Source organism: Rhamphochromis sp. 'chilingali', assembly GCF_963969265.1.
Source record: "Rhamphochromis sp. 'chilingali' genome assembly, chromosome: 16".
In the NCBI taxonomy this organism is placed as follows: domain Eukaryota; kingdom Metazoa; phylum Chordata; class Actinopteri; order Cichliformes; family Cichlidae; genus Rhamphochromis; species Rhamphochromis sp. 'chilingali'.
Window position 1 is genome coordinate 24,531,211 of NC_137943.1, and position 10,799 is coordinate 24,542,009.

A 10,799-nucleotide genomic window follows, 5' to 3' on the forward strand; every position below is an offset into this window, starting at 1 on the left:
AGGTTTGAGATCATCAAACTAATTTTAATATTAGACGGAAGATAACATTCAAAAATTGTTTAATGATCTCAAACACGTCATCTCAAACATTGTAATAGTAGACTACACTAGTAGGATGATGTCTGTGCATTATTATGCCGGTACTCTGGCTTCCTCCCACAGTTTAAAGACATACAGTTAGTAGGGTTAGGTTAACTGGTGATTCTGAATTGCTCATAGGTGTGAATGTGCATGTGAATGATTGCCTGTCTTTTTGTGTTACCCTGCGACAGGCTGGTGACTTGTACAGGGTCTACCCCACCTCTTGTTTTATGGTTGCTGGGATGGGCTCCAGCCTTCCCGCAACCCTGAATTAAACACGCCTTAGAGAATAAATGGATGGGCAAAGATAACCTGAGTACATACAAAATGCATAGAAAGACTTACAAAGCCATTTCTAAGTCGTTGGGATTCTAAGGACCTGCGATGAGACCCATTATCCACAAATGGAGAAAACTTTATGCGCTGGTGAACCTTCCCCGGAGTTGCTGCCCAACCAAAATTACTCCTTAAGCACAAGACTTGGGGGGGAAAAACATGTTCACTGACCAGACAAAAGTGCTACTTTTTGGAGGGTTTGTGTAAAACTAGCCAGCATTTTATAAAAAGTCATCATCCCTAAAACAAGGTGCTACTTGTGTAATGATCTAGGACTGCTTTGCCACTCAGGGCTTGGATAGCTTAGTGTAATTGATGAAACCATGAACTCTGCTCCACAAAATCCTGAAGGTGAATGTCTAGCTGTCATTTCATAAAGCACAAGCACATTCAGTTAGATTCAGCAAGACAATAATCTGAACATATCAACAAGTTCACCTCTGAATGGCTCAAAAGAATAAAAGGAAGGTTTTGGAGTGGCCAAGTCAAAGTCCAGACCTAAATTTGATTGAGATGCTCTGGCACGACGTTAAACAGACCACAAAAACCCTCCAATGTGGCTGAATTAAAACAGTTAAAACAACAAGAAAAAAAGTAGGCCGAAAATTCCTTCACAGTGATACGAAAAACTCATTGCCAGTTATCATAAATTCTTGATTGTAGTTCTTGCTGCCAAGGGTGGCACAACCACTCATTAGGTTTAGGGAGCAATTTACTTCAACATTGGGCAGGAAGGTTTGTGTAGCTTTTTTTTTTTTCCTTTAATAAATGAAATGATCATTTAAAAACAGAATTTTCTTTTTGCTTTCACAGAGCACTGTATACAATATCATGACAGTGGCGCTGCATATTTAATCTTTATTTCTTGTAATATGATCATAAGCCAATCCTGCCTTCACCAAAGACGTCACCTTCTGTTTGAAATTTCTGCAATTATCAAGAGGATGATACATTGAAAGTTTATTGTTTTATTTATTTTCTATTTTAAATACAATCTGAGTACAGAATATTTGACACCCCCAAAATCAGTGACTTGGGAGAAACGATAAACATCCATACGTCTGAAATTATATTTATTCAGCAGTCAGTATAGAATGTAAGATAAACATTTTTGGCACAGTTTCTTAATGATGATAAGCTGTCCCATTTCTGTGTGGTAATCTAAATAAATATGCAAAACCATAATTTATTTCCCAAATAAATACAATAAGAACAACAACAAAAAGATGCACCGCATCTCCATTTCACCTTCCCGGAAAAAAAAAAAGTCAAAAGGAAAAAAAACCAGACAGACATAATGTGTTTTTACTTCAGCCAGTTGCTATGGGTTCAAACCAAATAAAAATCGGCGAAGGTGAAAAAGATGCTTAATGATTCATTTCAACAGCTTTTTCTCCCCTAAAAGTCAACCAGGCAATACAACAAAGGAGGCATTTGAAGGGCCAGTGGAAGGCTGTACTGTGGGTTTTGGATTAGAAAGGTTACATGGTTTTATGGAGAGGTGCGAACATCACTTCAGATCCCAGCATCTACTTTGCCAAGTTTTTAGTTTTTCACTAAAACCATTTTTCTCTTTTACACCTGCTTCTCAAATTAGCTAATGACCGTGCAAGTGTAAACATTCACAAATGACACCCAGAGACAAAAATGAAATGGGTTATATCACCGGCAACCTGATACGTGCGATGTTTATGAATGTAACTTTGTGGATTCCCGCGCGTGTTGATTTGACTTGGTGTGTTATGGCAATTATTTGGGGAAAATAATTCCTGAAAATTATGGGTAATTGTGTATTTTAGACTGGGGTATTTTGAGAAAGTAGAACTCAAGGGAGCAGATGTGTGAAATGTTTAAATTGCTCTGTTGCTGTTATTCAACACAAATCGACATACACTGGAGTTTTTAACGTGAGCATGAAACCTGGAGCTATAGATTTGCATTAGCAAATTCTAATCAGTAACACTTTTTTCTTTTACCTGTGTAATAACACTGCAGTTAGTAACATTGCATAGAAGTAGGGAACCAAAGTCATGGCCTATAATAACAACACGCTTTAAGCCAGATCACAAAACATTATAATCAGGCCACGAGGCTGAAGTGTCCTGTGATTAACACCGGTGGGAATGAAGTCCAGTTACAGCACTGATCTGGTCCCCTACAGCTTATAAATCATAATCTGTTTCATTTACTACTGAAATATGACATCACAAACAAAACCTTGCTACATTGTTGTTACACCACAGTTTACAGTGTTACTACATGGATAGAAAAGATAAAAACTTGTGATTTAAGCAGCCATTGTCTGCCTTTGTACATGTCAAGTCTTGGTGTCCACGTGACACTGTCTCAGCTTGTGAAGACTGATGGTCAAATGCCATAGTCTATCTGTCCAACAAAAAAAAATAAAATTATTATTTTTTAAAAAAGCTGCTTTGGAGCATCCAGGAACATATTCACATCTTCCTCTCATTGAGTTTATACTCCATAGATTTTCTGTTAACAGCAACCATGACTCTTCCATCAGAGAGAGAGAGCAGCATAAAGAAGTCCATATCTCTGGGTCATACACATCCGCAGTTCTTTGCAGATACATTGTGTATGTTCTGATAGCGGCTGGGATTTACTGTTGTGTCCAGGATGGTAAAGTCCTCAAATGCAATCGGTCGGCAGCAGGGCTGAATGCTAACTTTGTCCCTGCGGCCCTTCTCTCTGAAGCCCACTGTCATCATGTGCTTCATGACCATGTCATAGTTTTCCCGGTGTTTATCGCATTTGCCACTGCAGTAGCGCAGCCGCACAGTCTCTTCGCTCTTATATTCGAGACCCAGTTCATTAACTTTCACTTCGAGCGTCCTGACGGTGCACGACTTGGGCTTTCGGGCCCTTTTAGTCCTGCGGCCCTGGGTCTTAGCAAGCCGCCGGCTCTTCCTTCGCTTAGTTTCTAGCACAGTTCCGACCATGTGCTGAAGCTCGCCCTCGGTGAAGCTCTGCAACATCATGGTAACTGACAAAAAAAGGGGAATAAATCAACAGAAAGTGTTATTGACAGGTCATGAGGTGGGATTATCTGGTTTCTGTGTAATTTTGTGTCTAACATTTTCAACAATCAGAAGTGTCAACAGAACAGATGGCTCACACAGATAATGCACTGACGTTGGCATGGAAATCAAAGTCAGGTGCAAACAGAGGACCACAAAAATGTTATCTATCGTAACAGCAACAAACTATCCTTATCAGCGCTAGCTAAACAGAAAGTGTTTAAGTTCCACAGAGCGAGGTTTGTTGATGAATGTCTGTCACTGTTGCAATGTGAGGTAAAAAAAAGACCATCATCTTAGAGGTTGGAGATGTTCTGTGGAGAACCGGTGAACTATGACCGGTGCTAACTGACATCAGTGTGTGAACAGTTAAACCTGCTCCGTAAGCAACAGAGTCAGGTGCTGAGTGTTTTGTCGGAACCCTTTCACAAGCTTGTGAAGATGAAAACTACAGCTTATCTTACACTCTGAGAGGAAAGATTTCATGTCGTCTGTTGAGCGTTTCCTCCGATGCAGATCACCCATCTGTTGGGGTACTGGCCTTGATTCTGAGGAGGGCGATGACGATGATGGCGGTGAGGTCTTGGATGCTGATTCTAATAATGCAGACGGTCTCGACGAGGGTGAAGATGGATATTTTGTGTTAAGCTTGAACTGTCTGATGGTGGCCATGTTTCTAATGAGGATGGTGGACAGGGCTGCAGCACAGAGCATGAAGGCAAAAGTAGCACCTTTCCATAACTTCATCTTAGAACGTGGAGGAGCATTGAAACTCTGCGGAGAGAGCGAGAGAGAGGCAAAGTGTGCAACATCAGACATGTTTAAACAGTCACGCCTTCAGCCATGTACTTTTGAACTTGTCACGTTAAAGCACAGACACATCAGTGTCGAAACTGCTATATCTACCACCATCACATTGCTGCGACCTTTCCACAAATCTACTTCTCTCGAGTGAGGCTTCTGCAGCGGGGCTTTTAATTTACCACCGGTTTACTTTCTCTGATTTTGCTGCCAGCTCATTCTCACTATAAGTGAGGTCACGATCTGTGAGCTCGACATCACTCGCTGACACCCAAGAATGCAGATGTGTGGGAAAGTGAAAAAAGTAGAAAAAAGGAAAAACAACACGACTGCCATTCCTTATTTGAGCTGAAGACAAACGGGATGCAACCCCTGCAAACCTGCAGAAAATAATTTATAAAAATACCTGATGAGAATGAGCATCTGAGTCGCCTCCACCCCCAATTTCTAAAACCTCCCCAAAAAACCTTTGAAAAGAGGGAAAACACATTCCTTCCTTTACAATGTCTCAACCACACCTATTTGGAATTCTATGTATGATAGGACGTGCAAGCTTGTATACCCTTTTATCTTCCCTCCCTTCCAACAGATGCAGCAACACTGCAGCCACAAAACTCAATTTGGAGGACTTATGTGCCATGTTTTCTTTTTTCCCTTAATGTCAAACCACTGGTATATATATATATTTTTTTTTACAAGCCCACTGCTTTGTTCTCTTCACATCTTGTCAGCAATGAGCAAAGCATTCCCCCAGAGCCGGAAACAGTACACTAGCAGGGACTAACAGCAAATCCAGACCAGCTTTAGAAAGTGCTTTGCCAGGCCGGATTCTGCAGGGGAATGTATGCAGGCAGTCGGATTGTTTACAATGAGAAAACATGTTGCATGGTTGCCCGATATTTTATAGAAACAAAACTCTAAAATAAGTGTTTTCTCTAAAAGTCAGCAACTCCTATAGATCACAGGACAGAGACAAAAACAGTAGGAGCATTGCAGTTTTCTCATGGTGGTTGAAAATTCCCTGCACTCCTCTGCATCTGCGTGATTCGGACAACACAGATGGAAAATAGAAAGGGACTGTGCGCATGAGCTGCAGTGGTGCAAACAGCATATAAACAGGTATAACCAGTCATATCAGCCAAAGCTTGAGTCATCACTCATAATTCCATATGTGTTTGACGTGGTAAGCGGCTTCTGCACAATGAAGGGGTACAACGACAATCATTTGAAAGTCAAACATTTCACCTAGCAACCTCAATTGACACACAGTCTAAGTAAATCAAACATGGAGGTGGCGTGGTAGCTGTGGCCGAATGTTACTCACTGACTGGCCATATGTCTGACGCTTGTTTCTCGCCTGCGAAGGCCTCAGAAGTTATATATGGAGGCCTAAATGGGAACTTTCATTTTGTTTCTTTGACCCCAAACCCTAACGGCAGAGAGCTCGGTCCACCAGGCATTAACTTGTGGAATTCTCAGTTTAAATGAAGCCGTTTTCTACTCTACACAGCTAAGGATGAGAGCTTTGTTTTCCTATGCTATTAATAGGCCAATTTTGGGCAGTTATTAATCCATGGAGTTAGCGATTTCACATGGCAGAGATGCATCGGTGTCCTCAGCCTCCGTGGCTCATCCTGATAAAACAATTACCTCGTAAAGAACAGATAAGTATTCCACTGTCTCTGCCACTGGATGGAGATTCATCATCAAGCACTGATCTCATGTCCCTGAAGACACTTTGATTGTCATAATTGCACCACTCAGAAACACATTAGTCACATCTGCAGTCAATTGGCGCCAATAAAAGTGCCAAGGATCACACTGCAGCTTGTTCAGATGTTCACGGATGATTAATCAGCAGAGACATTTAATATGTGTAACTGGCCCCCACCCCTGTGGACATATATATACACTTACTGATAGAGAGAAGAGGCACCTGCGTTTTCTTGGGAGAGCAATGGATATGTAAATGAGTAGCTGACTTCCTGAGGACAAATACTGCTTTTTTTCGTTCCCTAGCAAACAGAGAAGAGCAGTAAATGCAGAGAGGATATAGTGGAAGCCCTTAGGACTCTGTAGCAGAAGGAAAACTCATCCTCAAACAGAGGTATAAAAGTGCAGATGACTCGCAAAAACAACTAAACCAGCTCCCACACAACATGTCTGGCCCTCACAAAGCATCATGATATGCCCATGCATGCTCCAGTGTGTGCATATGAAGGCCGGTTGATTGTGTCAGGCCCAAAACAAAGGGATAAAATCTTCTATTTACGACGAGAAAACAGTCTGAAGCCATGGAAACGGCCGGAAATGAGGATTTTGTGATTCTAGAGAGAGTGTGGGAGTGATAGCACACCTGACATTTGCTCTGGGCCATATGTCACCTGAAGAGCTACCAGCAGAGAGAAAACAGTCCCAGAAGGCTCTTAACGTGTCTGAGGCAAACCATGAAAGTGAACTGTTCATCCAGAAATGCTTAAGTCTGTCAAAGCCATTCCCGAGACATTATGTATTCTCTAACGCATGCATGCACGCATGGCGCAGTTGGAGGCCAATCTGCAGCGATCAACTGAGCTCTTGTTGATGATCTGAAAGATCGCATTCTTTCAAATGACACAATAAAATCGACGTTTTCGGGGAATAATTGGGTCAGTGGCCTTGGTGCTTCTAAGCTGGTGGTAATGTAATTATATAGCAGCATGGCACCCGTGTCAAACCCCTCCTTCTCTGGCCAGAAGGAGACACTCAACAGAATGTCACAGCCTACGGATGAAGTAGAGATCTGTCAAAATGGGGATAAGCGGCGTTTGTGGTTTTTACTTTTGAATGAAGACAGCAGATAGGGGGGCTTTCCTGTCAGCCAGTCTGGATCGAGACCAGTGAGACACGGTCATTGTGACAGAAGATCACAGAACAGCAAAAATGAAGAGCGTCTTTGTGCTGGAAAAAAAAGAAGCAGATACCAACTTCAATGTCTCACCATGCAGCAGCATTTGTTCCTATATATTCTCTAAATACAGCCTCTTCTGTTTCACCCTGTCTCCCTTTCTCTCTGTGACTCATACATACCATAAACACACACGTACAGCAGTTGCGTGGTTTCACTCTTTCCCAGTCATCTGACGCATGCTTGTCTAGAAATTTAGACAAAGTACAACCTTCAATTGTTGGCCAGACACCCACTTCACTTCTATGGTGTACACATGCTAAAATCCATCACATAAGACTAGATTATCTTTCTTATATCATCTTGCTGTTTCTTGATATCAAGAAATCTCTCCAGGTCTAACCACAGTGTGTTTGCCACTGCATAAACGTGAGGCCTGTGCCTACAGAGCACTGTTAATGCACCGTGAGTTGCGGCTTCGCTGGAGCCATGTGACTGGCTGTTTCTGTATTACTCTGAACACACCCCGTAAATACCTGCACTCGTAAGATAGCAGTAGCAAACCAAAGAGTGGGAAAGGCACCTACTATGTTGCTGCAAAGAAACAACGTGCTTTTTGGAGTCCTAGAGAGGCTTTGTCTTGTCTTTTCCCTCTTAAGTGACCATCAGGAGACCTGGGGACAGCTAGAGAGTGCTTGGGGAGGTAATAGGGACATATTCCAAAGATCAGGGCGGGATTAGCACTAATGCCTGCCGGCTTTATCTGCAGTCACGTGGGTTAACACCTGGCTGCAGTGTTGGTGGCAGAGCACAGGTCTCGCTCTGTGTGTGTGTCCGTATTAATCCGTCAGACACCTCTAGCTCAGAGGTTAGCCCAGCATGCAAGGTCCACAGAGAATGAGCACCTGCAGGCTCTTCCACCACTAAATCCCAACCTGCCCACAAAATGCCAGAATAATGAAGAAGCAAAGTGACAAACTTGGTGAGCCAGCTTTGTTGTGGTGGCACCAGGGTGGGCTAAGAGGTTGTAAAATAAAGTGGGATTTCAGAGCCAGGATTGGCTGTTCTATATCCGGCCCCGGTTCTAATGCAACCAAAAAAAGCCTGTGGTGTAATTTTGCTGGTAGCCACATCGGTTGGCTCGTGCTCTGTCACTCAGAGACCATGGGATAATCAAAACAAGCCTGTTCCTTGTTAGCTAGAAAGCTGATGTTCATTATTGAGCAAAAAGGGAAGCTTTTGAGCAATGCCGGAAAAGTTGTGACAATTTTTGGTCACATTCTTTGAATTTTAAACACGATTCTGGTATCCTTTTTCGTCCACTGGATTTGGGTAAGTGGCTTAAAAAGTTTCAATTTTATTTTAGAAGGCCTACTATCGGGTCCCCTGGATTAGATACGGATTAATCCAGAATCGCACAACTCATACCTATTGCTGTTAAAGCAGGATTATTGAGGAGTGAGGTAAAGGTAGATTTAAAGATGCACATTTGACACCTGTCTCAGTATTTCTGGCCTGTGCTGTTATGGGAGGAGAGAGTCCAAGTGCAGTGCAGACATTTGAATCACCCTTTTGATGTGAAGCGATTGCATTATTCTTGGCAGAGAAACACAACGTTGCCTCATTTTTTTTTTTATGTGCGTCTCAGCTACTTTCTAAAGAGTCTATCCTGGCTCTTAATCTGTCTCTGTCGGATCCTCTTTTAGCACAACAACATCACCTCTAAACCAATGTTAAACATGTTGATGTTGCTTTTACAAAAGGCTGGCGGCCATCTGGCACACACTGAATACCACTTTCGAATATGACCCACGCCAGCAAGCACAAGCAAGTACAAACATCCAAAATATGTTGAGATTTTGCATTTATTGACCATACTTTCTTTAGGCTAGCAGTGTCTGCATTATATGCATGCAGCACGTATGTACTGAGGCAATGAGGAATAGTACATGTGTTCAGCTTCCCCATCAGTTTATATGAGGAGCTTTGGGAGGTTATGAAAGTTGAACAGCTCAACTGACTTTAGGCTTAGCCGCTATCCCTCCTCTCGGAGCACAGCCAGATACAGTATAATCTCCATGTATGATATGGGCTTAGTGCAAAAGGGATCATCAGTTCAGTAAAAAATGCCAAGGATGAGTGTCATCAAGCGCCTCTATTGTGATCCTGATCTTCTTAATTATTTAAACTATTAAAGGTGCGGAAATCCCTGAAATGATTAATACAAAAAAATAATTAGCCAAATTCCCAGTTTCTTATCAAGTCTAAGTAGGGAACTAAGTTTTTTTTAAAGGAGCGTGTATTTAGAGTGCACTCATGCATTAGAATGAGGCAAACCACCATGTTGGGCAAATGACAGGCAAAGAAAAATATTCCTCCCTCGCAAAATAAACTCTTCTGAGTGTTGAGAGGTTGCAAGAAAATCAGAGTGCTAATTTATTTTTCTTTTTGCTCTTCCAACAACACGGGATACCCCTTTTTGCGACCAGTGAGCGGTTACTGCTCTGCAAGCATTTTGTGACAGGCCGTAGTGCGCTATTGTCATGTGGCTCTACCGAGGAGCCACTTATTGACACGGATAACGTGTGTTTTCTGCCACCCCAGCACTTGGAGAGCCATCTCTGTCTGCAGCACCTAACGCCTTCCTCATAAGCTGCTGGCTTAGACTAACAAAAGAAGATGTGGTGTCCTTACCGTTCGGCCGGCTAATCCAGACTTAGCTGTGTGGCGTCGTCTTCAGCTGACCTCCACAGGCGAGTGCTGGCTGGGTAAGTCCATCATCATCACAGGCGAGGAGTGAGGACAGTACTCCTGCTTGTTTTCTAAAAATCATCACAACTCCTTGTGCCTGCAAGTAGGGGAGGTGTCCTGACTTGATTCAAGCCAAGGGTGTATTATTCTTCCATCATATTTGCACTTCCATAGAAATCTTTTAAGTTGCAAAGATCAGAATCAGCATTCCTCTGAATATAAGCATGCATTTCATGGCATTCAGCCTTATCCATCCAAAAAGAGGAGAGCTGGATGTTTAGAGAAGCCACTGAGTGGTCAGTTTTACTTCAGAAAACTCATGTCTTCATGCTTCCCCATACAGAACTGGTGGTCTTCTTTGCAAACTTGAACCTTGGGAGAACAGAGCAGAACCAGGGTACGGTGGCATGTAATAAGCAGATCTTACAGATTTCTTTACTTTTATCACATCTGTTGTGAATTTCTGTGAATTTCCGTTGCCTTATGATTATTTTTTCTCCAAGGAACAACACCGATGAAGGATAATGCACATTTCCTTACCCTTTTTTTTCCAGCAGCAGGTCTCCTCTTCAGCTCAAGCAAGAACAACTCTGCGGGTCGTGAAGATGGGTTAGGGTGAGGAGGGAGAGTGTAGTTACCGTAAGTGGAGCACAGAGCTTCTCCGATGCCTCCGAGTGCCTTCCCCTTCAACTCATGCTCCTCCTCCTCCATAGTTGTGCTTGTGGGCCGAGTCGGATTACTCCTGACATGATAATCTCTCTCCAGAAGCACTAAAGGATGCTTTGGCCTGAGTAAAGGCTTACATTTACCTTCTGCCGCAAGAGAGCGTGCCATCTTAAGCAGGCAATTGGTAATAGCCTCAAATGGGCAGATCAGTGCAGTTTAGCAGGGTCTGCTAAAACGAG

General features: G+C 42.7%; 1 protein-coding gene across 1 annotated transcript; it reads right to left on the reverse strand.

The window, feature by feature from the left end:
* Positions 1-1,303: 1,303 nt before the first annotated feature.
* On the reverse strand, positions 1,304-10,588 carry LOC308383636 (neurturin). The gene is made up of 4 exons (XM_080861680.1): positions 10,435-10,588; positions 9,838-10,266; positions 3,920-4,229; positions 1,304-3,421 (listed from the first exon to the last, which is right to left on the reverse strand). The coding sequence occupies exons 3-4, from the start codon at positions 4,200-4,202 to the stop codon at positions 2,979-2,981; spliced, it is 726 nt and encodes a 241-aa protein (XP_080717806.1). The 5' UTR covers positions 4,203-4,229; positions 9,838-10,266; positions 10,435-10,588; the 3' UTR covers positions 1,304-2,978.
* Between the last annotated feature and the right edge of the window lie 211 nt (positions 10,589-10,799).

Excerpts from the sequence above, each read along its gene's own strand:
- LOC308383636 (XM_080861680.1), bottom strand. The coding sequence starts at position 4,202 with ATGAAGTTATGGAAAGGTGCTACTTTTGCCTTCATGCTCTGTGCTGCA. Across the intron at positions 3,422-3,919 it reads GAAATCTTTCCTCTCAGAGT|TTACCATGATGTTGCAGAGC; the intron begins GTAAGATAAGCT and ends TTTTTTTGTCAG.